The 18,799-nt window shown below is 39.1% G+C and overlaps 1 protein-coding gene across 1 annotated transcript in view; it reads right to left on the reverse strand.

Annotated features, from left to right (window-relative positions):
* Positions 1–18,799, reverse strand: part of LOC110443858 (inter-alpha-trypsin inhibitor heavy chain H3-like) — a 38,213-nt gene that overhangs the window by 1,358 nt on the left and 18,056 nt on the right. The window contains exons 2-11 of the mRNA XM_021488291.1: positions 12,410–12,567; positions 10,723–10,836; positions 9,966–10,213; positions 9,319–9,482; positions 7,959–8,250; positions 6,907–7,616; positions 6,094–6,166; positions 5,385–5,465; positions 3,579–3,692; positions 1,750–2,154 (exon numbers count right to left, since the gene is read on the reverse strand). Of these exons, the coding sequence (XP_021343966.1) occupies positions 1,750–2,154; positions 3,579–3,692; positions 5,385–5,465; positions 6,094–6,166; positions 6,907–7,616; positions 7,959–8,250; positions 9,319–9,482; positions 9,966–10,213; positions 10,723–10,836; positions 12,410–12,567 (2,359 nt within the window). The remainder of the gene's footprint in view (positions 1–1,749; positions 2,155–3,578; positions 3,693–5,384; positions 5,466–6,093; positions 6,167–6,906; positions 7,617–7,958; positions 8,251–9,318; positions 9,483–9,965; positions 10,214–10,722; positions 10,837–12,409; positions 12,568–18,799) is intronic.

Raw genomic sequence — 18,799 nt, forward strand, 5'->3', positions numbered from 1 at the left:
ATAAAGCGATATTACTAAACACGTTGGCACGCGTGTCCTATAAAGATGAATGCAACAAAGTTGAATGTGACAGCACCTTAATAATTTGTTTATCGATATAAGATGCCAAAAATTGAATTACATGCACTGCATCAAACAGCTGTTTCGTCCTTCTAGGACTTGTCGGTGACGCTAGAGGCCCAACTACAAGTACTTGTTCACCCTAGCTTCAGCGAATTGCTGGAGAGTTTACTATAACTTAATATTCCATTCACACATTGATGTAATGTCACAGGCAGTGTTAAAACATAAGGTATATGTTGAAGTAATTGCGCGTAACTAACATGAATGTGTATACTTCTTACAAAGAGAATCGATGACTGGATAATGTACATAGGTAGTTAACAAGTTCGAAAGAGCAATTCGAATTTATTTTATGTTAATGATCCATTGAGACATTCATATTATAACAAACAACAATGTGTTTACATCTTGTGTATGAATTATGGAACATGTTGATTTGTTCAATAAGATATATGGACAGTCAAACATACTGTTTACACACATCAAAAGGAACAAACGATCTAAATACATTCTGCGTTTTAAAAGAGGTGGTAAATTAAAAAAATCACATATATCTTAATAAGATAAAACATCACAGTCAATCTTTGCTTTAATGCATAAAAAAATAAGAAATTTTCTCTAAAGAAGTTCGATATGGATACCATATTTCACAAGCATATTCTAGTTTGCTTCTGACCATACTAATATATAAAGAATGGATGACAGATGTATCGGTAACATTTCTTCATGTACGTTTCAGGAAGCCAGATGTTCATTTGAGTTCATCTTTAATCAGTTATCTTGTTCTGGAATTGAATACAATATTAATAAAATACGTCAATCCTGAAGCAAAACTCAAATATCAATTCAATATAGACCTCTAGCTTTTATAAGCTAAAGAAACAATCACATTAGCTCTGGCTTCTGTCACCAACTGACAGTTTACTTAGTGTTAACTTGTCCTCTATATGTTGTAATAAAGTCCTACCAGTCGATACTTTTACCCGTGTTAGATATTCACCATGGTACTGAACGAACTCTGAAACCGTGTTTAGCTGGAGTTATTAAAAAGGCATCCTCGATACTCCAAGGTTTACGCTCTCTGTCGCTCTCTGCACCTCTGGAATATGTCATAGCAAAATGGAAGGCACACGGCAGGCAATTTGATTGGTCTCAGGTAAAAAAAAACAGATCACAGAGGAGCGACACCCGACTTCAAAGCCAGTTAATTTTACTGTTACGCGACCGACAGATTCTTTTGGTGTACATCAAAGGACCAAACTAGTCTTCTCGTCTCATCCACAATGTGGTGCACGCTGAGCTTTCGATTTTGTTACGACATATCCCAAGTGTGCAGAGAGCGAAAGTTACCGTAACCCCTGGATATCGAGGATACTAAAAAGATAAAGCACTCCTCTAAATGGAGGACATATTACGGTCTTGACCTGTTGCAAAACTTCTTTGACAATTTCCCGTGATAAACATTCAAATAGTAATGAACTGATGAATTGTAGGTTCGGTTAGCGTACCATTTCCTTGCAAATAAGGTAGAATACGTATTCTAGGAGAATGTACGTTTTTGTTAGGGATACATATGAATCGCTATATCAGTTGGATAAGATATTTTGTAATTTAGTTTACATAAAGTGTGTAATCTATAGTACAAGGCAATATCTGTGAAAGTGAACAATTAAAATAAATAAATACCGAGAATCCCGTGTGTGTGCCACGAAAATCCTTTCTCTTCCACGATGTAAAAGCCTAGAAATGGCACCTTGCCCATCCTCAGTTGTGACTTGGTCCTCATGTGGCGTATGACGAGCAACAGCACTTTGTTCGGGAAGATAATGGCGATCTGCTGACCAGTGCCGTCAGTCACAACTTTCGTTCTGTGAGATTTCAAAGCCTCTGAGCTTTTCCACGCGTATCGCTGGCCATCCATGGTCCAGTTTGTAGGCGTGAAGGACAGCTTTGTCTTCAGTCCCTCGATTCGTATTTCTCCTAAATATGTCTTTGTCGTCTCCTTTATCTGATCAGCTGATCCGCCCTTCCTCTTCCTGCGTGACCTTGGCGTGTCTTTGTTTGATATTATGGCTGCCGTGACGCTGATACCTACAGGAGAGGACGTGTGTTCATACCAAAATCCAATACAGTTTAACACAAGAAACAAGGGTGAGGGTTGGGGATAATGAAAATGAGGGCACACAACTTATTAGTTTTACTATCCCCACATGCAGTGATTGTATCTGCATAATGTAATGATACTCTAGAAGAATACTATTATCCATAAAATATACCTTGTTTGAAAAACAATGTAAACTTGCAGGATAATCTTCTCAATCAACTTTAAAACCAAACGAAATATTATTTATGTATGTCATTTTATCGGAAAAAGTCACATAGTTATTAAGATATTGTTATAGTTGAAACTGCCGCTTACTATACAGCAAACTGGTGCTGCACCCTAGTGAACAGCCATTATATGCTGTCACCTAGTGAACAGCCAGCATGTGCTGCCTGCCCTCCTAGCGTACAGCCAGCATATGCTGCCCCCTAGTGAACAGCTAGCATGTGTTGCACCCTAGTGTACAGCCAACATGTGCTACCCCTAGTGCACAGCCAACATGTGCTGCCACCTATTGAAGAGCCAGCATGTGCTTCCCCCTAGTGCACAGCCAACATGTGCTGCCACCTAGTGAACAGCCAGCATGTGCTGCCTCCTAGTGCGCAGCCAGCATGTGCTGCCGCCTAGCGTACAGCCAGCATGTGCTGCCCCCTAGTGCACAGCCAACATGTGCTGTCCCCTAGTGCAAAGCCAACATGTGCTGCCACCTAGTGAACAGCCAGCATGTGCTACCCCCTAGAGCGCAGCCAACATATGCTGCACCCTAGTGAACAGATAACATGTGCTGCCGCCTAGTGAACAGATAACATGTGCTGCCACCTAGCGTACAGCGAGCATGTGCTTCCCCCTAGTGCACAGCCAACATGTGCTGCCACCTAGTGAACAGCCAGCATGTGCTGCCACCTAGTGAACAGCCAGCATGTGCTGCCTCCTAGTGCGCAGCCAGCATGTGCTGCCGCCTAGTGTACAGTCAGCATGTGCTTACCACCTAGTGAACAGCCAGCATGTGCTGCCCCCTAGTGCACAGACAACATGTGCTGCACCCTAGTGAACAGTCAACATGTGCTGCCCCCTAGTGTACAGCCAACATTTGCTGCCCCTAAGTGTACAACCGCAATGTTGACCCATAGTGTACAGCCAATATGTGCTGCCCCCTAGTGTACAGCCAACATGTGCTACCCCTAGTGAACAGATAGCAGGTGCTGCCCCCCAGTGAACAGATAACAAGTGCTGCCCCCTAGTGAATAGCCAACATAATCTGCCCCCTAGTGTGCAGCGAGCATATACTACCCCCTAGAGTATAGCCCGAAGAATACTGCCCGTCGGAGTACAGCCAACATATATACTGCCCTCTAGTGAACAGACAGCATATTTTACCCCTATGTACAGCCAACATTTGCTGCTTCCGTACCTGACACGTCGTCGGAGACAAGATTGAGTCGATCGCCCGGTTGTCCCATGATGTCAAAACACACCGAGGTATCCAGACCCTTCACATGCACGATGAAGTGGGGGTCACTGTCCACTGAAACATGTCAGAGAGAGAACAAAGGTTAAAAAAATAACGGTACAGTATTTACTACCAGAAGAAGGTCACCGTGACAGTAAAGGTCATTTAAGCCCGAAGATTGCCTCTACGCTTTTCGCAATATGTGATGAAGACAAAAACATGGATGCTCTTTCTAAATAATATTTCTAAATTCAAATTCAAATTAGCTGTGGTTTCCTCTTTAATATATTGATAATTGGTACCATTTAAATATAGCTTTTGTACATGTTTCCTCATTAACATTTTACCAATCCCCATTATCATAAAGTATAAATCACGGAATGATGTTTAGATTGATTCGCGGTCACAGACAGCATTACAGCTTGCATTTGAGAACATATCATGTGTCAGACTGAGCCTGTGTCGGGTTAACAATGATAACGGACATCGCACTTAAATGACTTCTAAACGTATACTTCCTCACCACAGCGATTTAATGTGACATATATAAATGTGTTTCCAAAGATGATAAACATCTTTTTGTTTTCCATTCATATTTTATAGTAGGTATATACTTAAAGCCCCGTAGATAGTAGGATACGGTATGACAGATTTACAAGGCCAAAAGGTGTCTGATCATCTTTAAAATAGACACACACAACGAAAATCGTGAGATCGCCAATCATAACCTAGTCAATAACACCAAACCACATCGTAAGTGCTTTCACACATAATGAAATTTGAGGTGGAAAGTATTTGATAAACAATATGGGACTTATTTGATTCTTTTTCAATATGGAGATTTCTTAACACGCACGTAAAGGTGATTTCACCTTTAAAGTTTGTTTATAAATACAGTAGGCATAATCCAAAAAATAAACTACAATGCACAACATATATATATCGTCCTTCAGGGACATATCGTTGATGCTATGGCGGGGGTTGTTTAACAATTGTTGAAACAAAATTGTTTTAGAGGTGTGTAAATTCTTACACTTCTTACAGTCTTATGGCAGAAACAGTTCATCCAGTCGTCGTTATTGACGTGAAATGGCGAGTAACGTTTAGCTAGCAACCTATCGAACCTATCCATACCGATAATTTCACACTGATTTGAATTACAATTGTACATTCAAGGCATCCAAAGACAAAACAAACTCGTGTTCATGATTCAAATAAAATTTAACATCATTAGTCAAGCTACAACGTCAAATAAAACACACAACATGGGGATCGTGTGATTTGGAGTTTCAGAGTAAACCATTATCGATCTTACCAAGTATTGATTCGGCATCACTTATGGAATTATACTGATTTCTTACCAAAACAATTTTTGGCAATCTGGTCATCAAATACATTATTAGCAAAGGAAAGCAACTCGTAATCAATGTCTTACCAAAGGATTGCTTCTGTTTTGATGTCATATCAAAGAAAGGCCATCCTGCCATTAATACCTTACCGCTGGAGAGCTACTTGGCCATCAATTACGTACCACAAAAGGGCCATGCCAGAAAGGAATGTGACATGCTACATGTATCAACACCTTACCACCAACAGCCCACGAGAGGAGTGGAAACGTACCATCATTTTTTTTACAAGAGGATGATTCGGTCAAAGGAAGGCGATTTTCTATCAATATATTCGACTTGCCAGCATCAGCCAAATAACGGCTGGCTATTTGCAATTGATTCTTTTCAAGGTGAATGCGGTTTTCTGTCAACATCTTACCGAAGGATGGCGACTTGCCGATGAGAGCCTGGCCAGGATTGGCACCGGACTGCCAGGCGGACTGGTTCGCTTTCTCGACCTCTTCAAAAATAGAGTAAAATCACTACATTAAGGTTTTCTTATGTATCTTTTCTTTTACTCTCGAAATTGCAAAATCAGACACACCATGACAATTGGAACACTGATCACCAGCCAGGAAAGCTTCGCGGATTGCATGACGTAAACAGTAAACAAACACCAACTGCACGATTTCTGCTTCAAAACTAGGTAATTTATATGATACATGTACCTGTTAACTTAAAGAGAATTTTCGTATGGAAGGTAGGGGGGGGGGGGGGGGGGGGGGGGGGGGGCAACAAACTAGGATACCTAATATTTGGAATTAAAGTTATACATTTAACCGTATATGACTTAGTGCTGGATATTATTATATTGCATTGCCATACTTTGAGTATTGGACATACTGATCATTTTCTTCAGACGAAAGGCTGGCTGTATTAGATGTGCTGAAAAACTTTGATATTACAGTTATCTCCCCTCCCGTTTAATGCTTTGGGAAAAATCAAACTCTAGTTAAAAGGCTCTGTTTATTTCATTTTTTCCATTTCATGAATGTCAATTATTCACTGGATAACATTAGTTTGATATAATACCAGTTGCATTCAAAGATAAGGGAGATAATCGGTGTTTATGTTGGCTTATCCTTTACCGTTAGGGTCGACCATTGTCTCTTGTTCTGGCTTCGTGACCACCATAGACGTCAGGGGAGTCACAAAATTGTACTAAAAATTAAACAAAATTAGGATTGTACGTTTACCTTTCAAACATTTCATATATACAACTGTGATATTACAAGAGAGCATCGTCACTCGAATTACATGAGTTATATTTTGTACTATGTGTAAAATGACCCGACAAGTTGAGAACACTCTGTTGGTGGCAGGCAATCGAAAGTTAGATAAACATGATAATCAACAATCACGAGTTTGGGGACCTTTTCTCCGACAACGTTCACATACTATATCTATTAAACCATTGTTTCTCTTCGGCATACATTATCCCTGTTTCAGATCGGGGACACAATTGCGATGAACTATGACGTCACAATAAAAGATGATGACGTAAAGCATTGTTACTTGACTTCATATTTAAAAGATTGACCAATGAAATCACGTACTGGGGGCTAACCCCTAGTGGGTAACCAAACTGTTTACTAACTCCTAGCCGGTTTATCCAATGAGTCGGGAGTGAGAGAAAAATTAAGTGCTTATGGAAGAGATATGCTGATGTGTAACGACGGTACATTAATATGTATACATTTATGTCAGCATACAAATATGAATTATTTTGTGTTAATTTTTTTATTTCCAACATGTCTAAAATATTTTGTCTCATTGTTTATTCCACTTTGGCCATTTGACGGAGAGAATTTAAATATGCTTTGCCTGTTATTCTATCCAATTGACTATGACATCTTGTCAATATTTGATGAAATGAAATGTCAGCATATTTGATTGGTTACCTTCAGTGCTAGCTGTGTGGCCCTCTCCTTGATCTCGTCCCGTATGGTCTGATTGGTCTCCCTCAGTCGTTCGTCCAATAGTTGCTTAATGTTCACATACGCCCATATTTTTTCGGCGATGTCCGTGAAGTTCACGGTCGGCTGCGAGTCGTCATCAAATGACGTCAATTCCATGTCGTTGAGTATAGTATTACCAGAGGAACGTAGTTCCAGCAGACCATTCGAACTTTCACCGAATATAGAGACAGGTATATCGGTCATTGCTGTGTCCATCAGCTGACCGGTCACAACTAATTCGGACCCCGCGAAATAATTAGGAAATATCACATTTGAAACAGTATTTTTTATCACAGTATCATCTAAGTAACGGAATGTAACGTTAGATACGAGAACTGACGAGACTTCGTCGTAGAAACCAGTAAGTTGTATGTCCGCGTCAGAAGCCTCGTATATTTTGCGGGCGAACCCATTGTTTTGTAAAGACAGCCGCTTTAGGAAGTCGAAGTCTGCTCCATCGCCAAAAGACAACGAGAACACGGGTACACCTTCTGTGTTACGTGTCTTGATGTTGGCGAGGATCTTGTTGACGTTCATTTCTCCCGTGGTTGGTTCTCCGTCCGTGAGAAAGATGACAATAGGGACACTTTCGTCCATACTGTCCGCTAGGATATCCTTGATACCCTGCATCACAGCTCCATCTATATTCGTCCCTGTATAAACATAACATTGTCATTGACATGCGGTAACATTCACAATGAATTAAACACTTCTCGTTTGCAATGTCTATTCATCTATTTATAATATAGATTCATTTAAGATAATTTCAGAGATTTTTGTTTTCAGTATCCCCCCGCCCGGCCACCCCTCCCCCCGATTTTCACTGACTTTTCATAATGTCACCGTATTTCAGTATTTTCAAGGGGGAGTTCTGACCATAACAGTTAGGTAACCCGACAATTCACTTTTTCTTTTCTTTATACAAGTTTTCAACGTTGATCAACAAGAGTGCGTCCTTCAAGCTGACATACTTTGCCAAACTTTTGTAAACTTACAGCCATCAGCAACCAGACCCTTGACATACTGCTTGGCTGACTCTATGGACTCCTGTGTGACAGGAACAGCCGATATGCCATCCTGCCATTTTTGGACGTTCCCGTCAAACTCGATGATGTTGAACTTATCCCCTTCGTGTAGATCATCGAGGATTTCAATCATGGCGGTCTGCATCTGTTTCATTTTCGTACCTACCATCGACCCACTGGTATCCAGGATAAATAGGATCCGTCTGCGCATGCGGTCTAGCCCATGGGGAGCAAAGAAGTGGACAAAATATCCGTTGACAACCTGTCGTTAAAACAATACTTTAGCCTATCTACCATATTCCATTTACTCATATATGGTACTTGATTTACGAAAGAGTACGCATATGTAAATTTTCTATATATAAACCAACCACAGCACTTTCTTCCAAAGACTATCACTTCACGTGCATGTAAATAGAATAAGGTCGCTTTCGTGGATCCTGGTTCGAAAGGTTAAATTGTTGAAAACGTATTTCGCAATAAACGAAGGCATTTGGACCGGAACTGTGTCAAAGATTTAGGCAGAGCTAAAACTGCACAGTTTCGAAGATTTGTGACAATTTAATAACAATATATCGAGAATAGCATGCCCTTCTTTCACGCGTGCGCTTAATTTCTTAAATATGCATGTGAATCGACTTTATTTTATGCAGAAATAATGCAGACTAGCAATAGTCAGCATTTTAGTTCAGTCAGAGGGAATCAGGCACGTCTGAACCCCCACGATATGCACGTTCCGAATATTCCCGAGGTCAGTCTCGGTTCAGATATGAGCATGTCTTTCGTGTCATTGTTGAACCGGATACGCAAAAGGGTTCTTAGTAATGTTAAACTGGAGTAAGATCTGAACACAGCATACGACATAGTTTTAAAAAGTTCCAATGTCACACTACATGTTCATGCATTTCTAGCTGATTTTTTTTCTGAGACACGTATTTTGTCCCAGACAAAGATAACATCTAGTTTTGCTGAACGTAATACAGAGATGACAAAATTATAAAATGAAAACAAATAAACAAACAAAAAACAAATTTACACGTTGGTATACACTAAGAAAAGATATTCTCATAAATGCAGAATATTATTTACATTTGCTCTGCATCCTTCCGTTGCAACGTGGAAGGCAAATGTTGTTGGGAGATTATAACAACATTTTTGCTATTGTAAAGTCATCAATCTCTTTTGTACCGGGCTTTATTAAGTTTGTCATCAATAGCGATGTGTGTTATAGGACCATAACAGCATTTGCTAAAACAGTCGTTGCTAATTAGTTGAACGCATGTTAAAACAAATAAAGGGAGATGACAAATTGCCTTCACCATATACCCACCAGGACGTCACCTGCGTCCAACCGTCTGTCCACGTCATACTCCACCACGAACAGCCCGGAAAGTCCCTGCTGGGAAACGAGGCTCTGTTCCTCGGTGGACGGCTCATACACGATATGGGCGGACGTGGAGGACGGACGGCTGACCTGCGCGAGCCGATTCTGCTCTGTCAAAATATATCAAACAATAAGAAAAACAATGCTTTGTTCTGTTTTCTTTCAGTTTCAACAACTACACTATGTGTTAATGAATAGGGATACGGAATTGTTTGATTGGGAAAGCAAACTTCAAGTCAATAGATTTTCTTATCCGAAGAAAAGACCAGAACAAACAAATACACACGTTATTTTTCCTGTAATGCACTTTTATAGAGAATCTAAAAAAAAAATATTAAAATAACCGATTTAAATGCTGTTTCATATTCATTGCTGAAAGATCGGACGGATAGATAGATGGAAGATTGATGCTTATTACGCGCTCGTTATTTTTGCGACTATATTTGCCAATGCTTCAATTTGCCATCTCTGTACGAAACTATCGGTAATTCAAACATACCGCCAAACGGAATGCATATCTACAGACTCAATTTTATTCCCTTTTAGGTGGTATAGAAGACAACAAACAAGTGACGAAATCAAATAATGCATACCAATACTATTATAGTTAATGAGAACATCATCTCGTAATGGCGGGACTCGGAGGTACGTGATTTGACGAGATTCCTGGATGTAAACCTCTACCCGGAAGTCGTTGACGATCTGCCTTGGCCGGATGTAGATGGTGTGATCGTAGCTGCCGCGTCGACGCTGGAGAAGTTCGTTGTAGGTCAAGGTGAACTTGATCTTGGTTTGCGCTGCTATATTTAGGGATACTTTGAATCGATTGGTATCTCTGGGTCTGTGGTAGATAATCGTTTGATGTAAAATAGAAACTTTAACCATAAAAATAATGAACTTAAGTTGAGGTTGTTTTATATTTCTTCCTGCTTTATCTTCTGTAAATTACTATAAATTATATGATACTATTTCATCGAGTGTCGTTGACTCAAATATGTTCATGAAAATTAAATTAAGACTATTGATAATGAACAAAATGTATGAATATGGACAGACACATTTTTCAAAAGGTTTAACTTACAAATGTAAGTTTACAACGTAAACTAGTCTGGTATATGTCTGGTATATCAGACTATATAGATACTTTTTATACACTGGCTTCACGGTACGTTTGATGACTACAGATACATGAGACAGGTACGACTATAGTCTTGTTCAACCAGACGCTTGATCACAAGAGTCTCCCTGTTCGTCATAGCTTGCGCAGACAACAAGAGTCTGATTGGACGAGACTAGTACGACTAGAGGTCGTTTGACCGGAAGTCAACCTCGTTATCGTGAGGTTCTCACTTGTTGGTGGCGATGTGACCAGCGGACTGTCCCTTTTTCTTGGCCTTGTCGTACTGGGACTTGGCAGCCTCTCGCTCTTTGATCACCCCCGGGTACACAACCCCGCCGATTTCCCTGTGGAAAGAGATTTAAAAACCGAATATATCGGTTAGATATACCTCCCTGTGGACAGGTATATAAAACAAAGTATATATTTTGGCAATGTGTTTCCGCGAGGAAAATGATATGAAACATATCTACACAGTTTTAGGGTCAATACGTTTTGCCAACGAATCTCCCTATGGGCAGAGGTATAAAAGTATGCAATGGGATTAATATAGTTTGCCCTAACAGTCATTCTGTGGGCAGCTATATAAAAGAATGTACATCGTTCATACATTTATGGAGCAATGCATTTTTTTCATCGATCTCCCTCTGTAAAAAAGATATTTGAAATTTAGATGATGGGAACATGATTTGAAGAAAACTTGCATGCTACCGTACACCGATGACTTGTGTTAGAGTTATCACCCTTACTTCAATGATTTGTAAATCATAAATTATATTTTTGTTACAATATTTGGTATTGGTGGAAATATCAAACAGTTTAACCATTGACCTACTGTCGCATGGCCATCATGCTCAAAATTAGGGGTCCACGGGGAGTCAAAAAGTATTATTTTGATCAGATTTTAAATAAACAGATGACAGCAAATTAATTTTGCTATACGTCATTGTCTTCACTGGGAAATTATTATTCAGTCTATTGGCAGCCGGACTAATGACTTATTACTATTTCCAATCAGGTACATATAATATGAAATGTTTTTACAATTTTACCCAAATCTTTATCTAATATTGGAATTGAGTTCGACATTTAGGGTATTCCAAGCATTATAAAAAAAATGAAAAATGAAACAAATACATTGTAACAGTTTATAGGAAAACAAGCACATCAATCTGTTTTTTTATTGCAGTTGTGATTGTAATTTCCTGTATGCACAGCTCAAGACCAAATATAGAGATGAAACTGATTAGCCATCTGGATTTTTGTCTAGTTTACGAGGTACTGGTAAGGGCTTATAAGATGAAAACATACAAATTCGGTTAACTTCTAAGGAGTCTATCTAATCAGGGCCCACTTGTATAAAACATCTCAAAGTAAAGGAAAATCTCAAGCAATGTATTGTCTATGGGAAATCTTAGACTTGAGGAAATCTCAAGAGTTAAAATGTTTTATACAAGTGGGCCCAGTCCTTCAGCTAGACAAAGCGGAAATCCAATCCTTATGTTTTACAATAGTCTCTTATTTCATGCATAAATACTGATATGCAGATAATTGATGTGTATTCTAATTTTTGAAAAGGATGAAGTGAAGCTGATTCGACAAATTGATATGAACAATATTTTGAAGAGGTAAAAATAACCCCTCGCTAATGACTTCAAATAAACCTGTACAATATTGCGATGAAGTTTAAATAAAACATTAGCTAAGATTTTACAAAATCCATCCATTAGGAAAGATAAATAACATTGAGCAATCAGTAAAGCTTTAACAAATTTGACCCAAGCGTAAGTAAAGATTTAGAAAATTCAATGGACGGAGATTTTTTCATTCATGAAGTCGGAAACCATTACGGTCATTGTAAATATAGAAAGAACTTAAAAACGTTATTTTAGTGTTCAAGACTAGAGAAATGGAACGTACAATGTAAAGTTCGTGATGTATGCAGCGTCCGGAAGCGTGACGTCAAATGTGGTCTCATGGTCGGCAATGTCGGCGTTGGCTATGGAGCTGTAGACGGTCGTGGTGGCAAAACGGAACCGGATGTCAGACCGGATGTGGAGGGAGGTGATTGACGGACCCTGCAAAGGAAACGAAACAGTATTCAACACTGAAATTTATATTTTTCATATTTTGGTAGATTTATCCCACATTGAGACCCCTCGCGCGGTAACATCCGGGCCGACAAGAGTGATAAATATAAGTTGAAATAACTCGTTTCATAATTTTTGTAAAATAAAGTTTGTATATACATACATTTTCCACTGTAGTTCTGTCGGGCAATGGTAGAAGGTTTATAGTTTAACTGTTTGTAATTGATCAATGGAGGGATGTTACACGTAATCAATGTGACATTACTAAATGTTTCCGACAATGGTACACACGTTCCACCTGATATGTCAGCAAAACGCTCAATTAATTCATGTATCAAAGACAAACGCCATCCTGACACGAATCAGTGAGCATCATATCGTCATCATCCATCACAGAGATAGGAGGAGTAGTGAAGGCGCGCAATAACCGACTGATATCCGACACGGCTTGTAGAATAGCAACTGGGTTACAACTAGATTCTGTAGAGAAATGTTACATGCAGTGTAAAACATTATGTCTGCAGCTTCGTCTATAAAGTGGGTCTTCACGAATCACATTCTTTCTTTCATCTTTTCTCGATAATTGGCAGCAAAACACGAGGCAACCATCCAGACCTGTTGTTGTCTTTAGTGATTTGCCATGATTTAATCAATGTTCTTACGCTGTCGACTTGCCAAACACCAAACAACCCTGACCAGACTCAACATGTTGACCTGTACGGATCAAAGGAGCTTTTTTACTACTTTTACACAGCGAGATCACCTATAAAATATATACATACTTCCAAATTGGAGGGAATGTTACAAGTCTACAGAATTTGAAAAATATTTCGTCGGCTTCGATGCGAACGAAATGAAATTCTTCGTCTAGAGGTAGCATCAGACTCATTCATTTATCCATGTGATTTAACTAAAAGTTGGTTACTCAAAAAAAATACAACGAACAAAATTCCACTAAACAAACTATTTGGCGATTACTGTAAAATGGGTGTTTTTCGCGGTCTGTCATTTTTCTATCATTTATCTTTTTAATCGTAAAGTGCGTATGGAGAAGCCAATGACAAGAAAATTGATTGGAAATATTCTTCTACACAATATAAGGGGTTCGTGGTATTCCCCGCGTAGAACTTGTAACGTTTATCACCGACCTTGAATCTCAACCAAACAGTTTATCATACAGTATTTTCAGTTTGTTATTCTAGCATTTTTTCTCTTCGCTCGCACGTGGATAAAATGTCGAGTCCATCAGCAGTGGCCTCTCGATTTTATCTACGTGCTCGCGATCGTGATGAGAAAATTGTTCTGACGATTTGGTTTCGTTTTGTTTAATTTTGTTTAACGTCCTAATAATAATAGCTAAGGTCATTTAAGGACGTGCCCCCATGTGTGTTCTAACGACAATTTCTCATCGCTCACATGTGGATAAAAACTCGAGTCCATTTGCAGTGGCCTCTCGATTTTATCTACATTGTACGTGCTCGTGATGAGAAAATTGTTCTAACGGTAACCCCTGAAAACACACTGTCATAAGAAATAACATACAGAACAAATTCGTCCGATACAAGTTTTGAAGAGAGCTTATTAAAATTATCACAGAGACGAACTCGTCCCGTAAAAGTGAGCTGATAGAAAAAGCATGATATCTAATTCGTCCAATACAGGATAAATTCGTCTCCTACAAGCACGGAGGAGAGTTTATAAAAAAACAACTCAGGAACAAACTCGTCCCATAAAAGTGAGCTGATAGAAAAAGCATGATATCTAATTCGTCCAATACAGGACAAATTCGTCACATACAAGCACTGATGAGAGTTATAATAAAAACCTCAGGAACGAACTCGTCCCATAAAAAGTGAGCTGATAGAAAAAGCATGATATCTTATTCGTCCAATACAGGACAAATTCGTCCCATACAAGTATTGAAGAGAGCTTGTTATAATTATCACAGAGACCAACTCGTCCCGTAAAAGTGAGCTGATGGAAAAAGCATGATATCTAATTCGTCCCATACAGGACAAATTCGTCCCATACAAGTATTGAAGAGAAAAAGTGAGCTAATAGAAAAAGCATGATATCTTATTCGTCCAATACAGGACAAATTCGTCCCATACAAGTATTGAAGAGAGCTTGTTATAATTATCACAGAGACCAACTCGTCCCGTAAAAGTGAGCTGATGGAAAAAGCATGATATCTAATTCGTCCCATACAGGACAAATTCGTCCAATACAAGTATTGAAGAGAGCTTGTTATAATTATCACAGAGACGAACTCGTCGCGTAAAAGTGAGCTGATAGAAAAAGCATGATATCTAATTCGTCCAATACAGGACAAATTCGTCCCATACAAGTATCGCAGAGGGCTTAATATAATTATCAAAGAAAAACGAACTCGTCCCATAAAAGTGAGCTGATGGAAAAAGCATGATATCTTATTCGTCCAATACAGGACAAATTCGTCCCATACAAGCATTGAAGAGAGTTTATAATAAAAACCTCAGGAAAGAACTCGTCCTATTTAAGTGAGCTCATAGAAACGAACTCGTCCTATACAAGTGAGCTGATAGAAATAGCATGAGTGCTAATTCGTCCCATACAGGATAAGTTTTTTCCCCTTACGCCTGAACTTACCATATGAATCATAGGAAAACACTTGTCTTTATCATGTATATCAATGAGATTCATGGCCAAATGTTTTGTTTTAAAAATCCATTTCTTGCCGTCTGGGCTAAACATATATAATTGATAATTCATATCCTCGTCTCGCGTCTATTTTCCCTGGAATGCCAAACATGTAATTTGTATGGGTTCTTTGCGGATGTTTATTGTAATGTGAGAACCTATTATTGTTACGGATTGTATTTCAACAGAACCGTGATCGTACTTAGATGATGTAAAAAATGGAAATGACATCTGTTAGTTCATAAAAAACATTGCTTCCGTTTCGCTGCCTAGCGGTCTTTGTTTCACATCGGTAATGTGTTTACAATCTGAGACGTGTACGCCAGACGCAGATGGCGAATCTCACGCATTCGGAACACCTCTCGCTACTTTACGCGCCATTTAGTCATTGTTGTTTATGATAATACGAGGACAGGATAACAAAAGTCTCATTCAACCTGCCTCGTTTACACAATTACAGCATTTACAGCCCCTCACGTGTATACATTGGCAGACATTCTCAGGGGTCCGAGCTGTCCAAAGCCAAAGACGTGTTTGGTACATATATACGTTTAATCTGTTCAATTAATAAGGAAAACACACAAAAACCATCTACCAATAAACCTAACTTACTATATGTACCTGACTGTGTTTTTACCCGAACAAGCACACATAGCGTATTCCGATCTCATACCGAACATAACGTACCAGCTGTGACTGTGCATTTTTAACATATCGTACTTTTACCACATAGTGCATTTGTGCGATGCAATCAAGTGGAAATTCGCGTTTGAACTCCTGAAACTACTCTTTGAGTATTTTTTTTAGTATTGGCATAGCAATTCCCCAGGGCGTGTAAATATATTCGCAAGTGCCTTTATTTATTTAATTACTTTATTTCTTTTGTTTTGCGATGACTTGGTAAACGCGAAATCAGCAGATATTTCAAATATTTAAGGCCTCGATAATCTTCATAATACATATTAAATACACTTACAATTATATTAATTGAATTAAATGCCAGCCTTGTACACGGAAACCTGGTTATAATAATGATGATAACTTATCCTGTCAAGGCACATTCTGTTATTTCTTGGTACAATTTAATTACGTTTACCTCGTACTTTTGTCTTACATAATGTAATATGAAGTTTGCAGGATTGTCAGTATGCCAAGACTCCGTAGCATATTAACGAAGATCCTTCAGAACTACAGGGTGAAGACACAGCGTTATACTCGTGTTTGACACATCCTACCCTGCAGATTAAACGCAGTATCTTTTGATTGGATTTCTTTTGCACCATGCCAAAGAGCCGAACTCATACATGACCTTCATTCCATGTAAATCTGCACCAATTAATGACGTGAAAGACCTACTAACTACACGTAGCAATGTCCCAGCATCAATCCTAATGCTTCGTACACGGCCATTAAAACTGTATGTACCCGGACTCATACGAAGCTATATATGTTCACGTCCATTATCATTAAAACTGTATGTACACGGACTCATACAAAGCTACATGTACACGCACAGAGTCATTGAACTGTATGTACACGGGCTCATACGAAGCTACATGTACACGTACAGAGTCATTGAACTGTATGTACACTGACTCATACGAAGCTACATGTACACGACCAGAGCCATTGAACTGTATGTACACGGACTCATGCATACAAAGCTACATGTACACGCACAGAGTCATTGAACTGTATGTACACGTACTCATACGAAGCTACATGTACACGTACAGAGTCATTGAACTGTATGTACACGGACTCATACGAAGCTGCATGTACACGTCCAGAGTCATTGAATTTTATGTACAGGGACTCATACGAAGCTACAGGTACACGCACAGAATCATTGAACTGTATGTTCACGGACTCATGCATACGAAGCTACATGTACACGTCCAGAGTCATTGAACTTTATGTACACGGACTCATACGAAGCTACATGTACACGCACAGAATCATTGAACTGTATGTACACGGACTCATGCATACGAAGCTACATGTACACGTCCAGAGTCATTGAATTTTATGTACAGGGACTCATACGAAGCTACATGTACACGCACAGAATCATTGAACTGTATGTACACGGACTCATGCATACGAAGCTACACGTACACGTCCAGAGTCATTGAATTTTATGTACACGGACTCATACGAAGCTACATGAACGCGCACAGAACCATTGAATTGTATGTTCACGGACTCATGCATACGAAGCTACATGTAAACGCACAGAGTCATTGAACTGTATGTACACGGACTCATACGAAGCTACACGTACGCGTCCAGAGTCATTGAACTGTATGTACACGGACTCATACGAAGCTACATAAACGCGCACAGAACCATTGAATTGTATGTTCATGGACTCATGCATACGAAGCTACATGTAAACGCACAGAGTCATCGAACTGTATGTACACGGACTCATACGAAGCTACATGTACACGCACAGAGTCATTGAACTGTATGTACACGGACTCATACGAAGCTACACGTACACGTCCAGAGTCATTGAACTGTATGTACACGGACTCATACGAAGCTACAAACAACTCTATGCGTCCAAAGTTTTGAATGGTAGTGTTTACAAAAAAAACGATGTTTAATATACTTGTCTAAAGTGATACAAACTGTACAACTCCATACTCATACAAACTGATAAAACCGTTATAAATCATGAATTAACTAGGTGTACACGTCCTCAGTCATACATACAAACCTCTATGAACACGTCATGGGTCATACCTCACTTTGAATAAACGTTAAACGTCATACAAAACCTATGTTCATGGTAATATAAAACTGTTTGTGTTAAATCGATATAAGATGTTTGGGATATTTTGGTAAATGTATGATTACGTTAACGGATCAACCTCCGTAACCAGTACAAGTTGTACCGCGCCTAATTCATCGCGATAACCATCTCATTATCGCTGTTACCATAGCGGAACAGACATCGGCCGCACTCCCACGTGTGGAGTGACATGTAAGTCTTGTACGAACTCGTTCTGTGGAGGGCAATCTAATTAAAATAATGTTATAATCACCTTGTGTTCTCTCTGATATTCTAACGTGAGGATCTGAGGTAGCCCAATAGATATGCTGTCCAGGTGAACTTCTTGTCAACCAATGAAATAATCGCAGGAAAATTTGGCGAAAATGGCGTTCGACGACATCTTTCTGAATTGATCGGAGCATCTCTCGCACCATAAAATATGTTCGTTGCCAACTGCGTTCGTACTGCCGTATACGCCTTCAAAATGAAGGTCCATCTACATGGAGAGACACAGGGTACGATTGCTAAAAAGGACTTAAACTTAAAAAACATCTATTTGAAGAGGAAATCGTTGCTTTCACGGAAGCAAAGCATTTCTGAGCTGAGGGGGTATTCAATGTGGGGTTGTTGTTTTTTTGAAGAATTACTTCTCATTTGTCTATGTCTATCTACAAACATACAATTAGCTTCTCATTGGAAACACATTATCGTAATTAACAAATGTTTAAACTAAGTTACGAATTATGAATACATGGTACT

The sequence above is a fragment of the Mizuhopecten yessoensis genome, unplaced genomic scaffold (assembly GCF_002113885.1).
Source record: "Mizuhopecten yessoensis strain PY_sf001 unplaced genomic scaffold, ASM211388v2 scaffold716361, whole genome shotgun sequence".
In the NCBI taxonomy this organism is placed as follows: domain Eukaryota; kingdom Metazoa; phylum Mollusca; class Bivalvia; order Pectinida; family Pectinidae; genus Mizuhopecten; species Mizuhopecten yessoensis.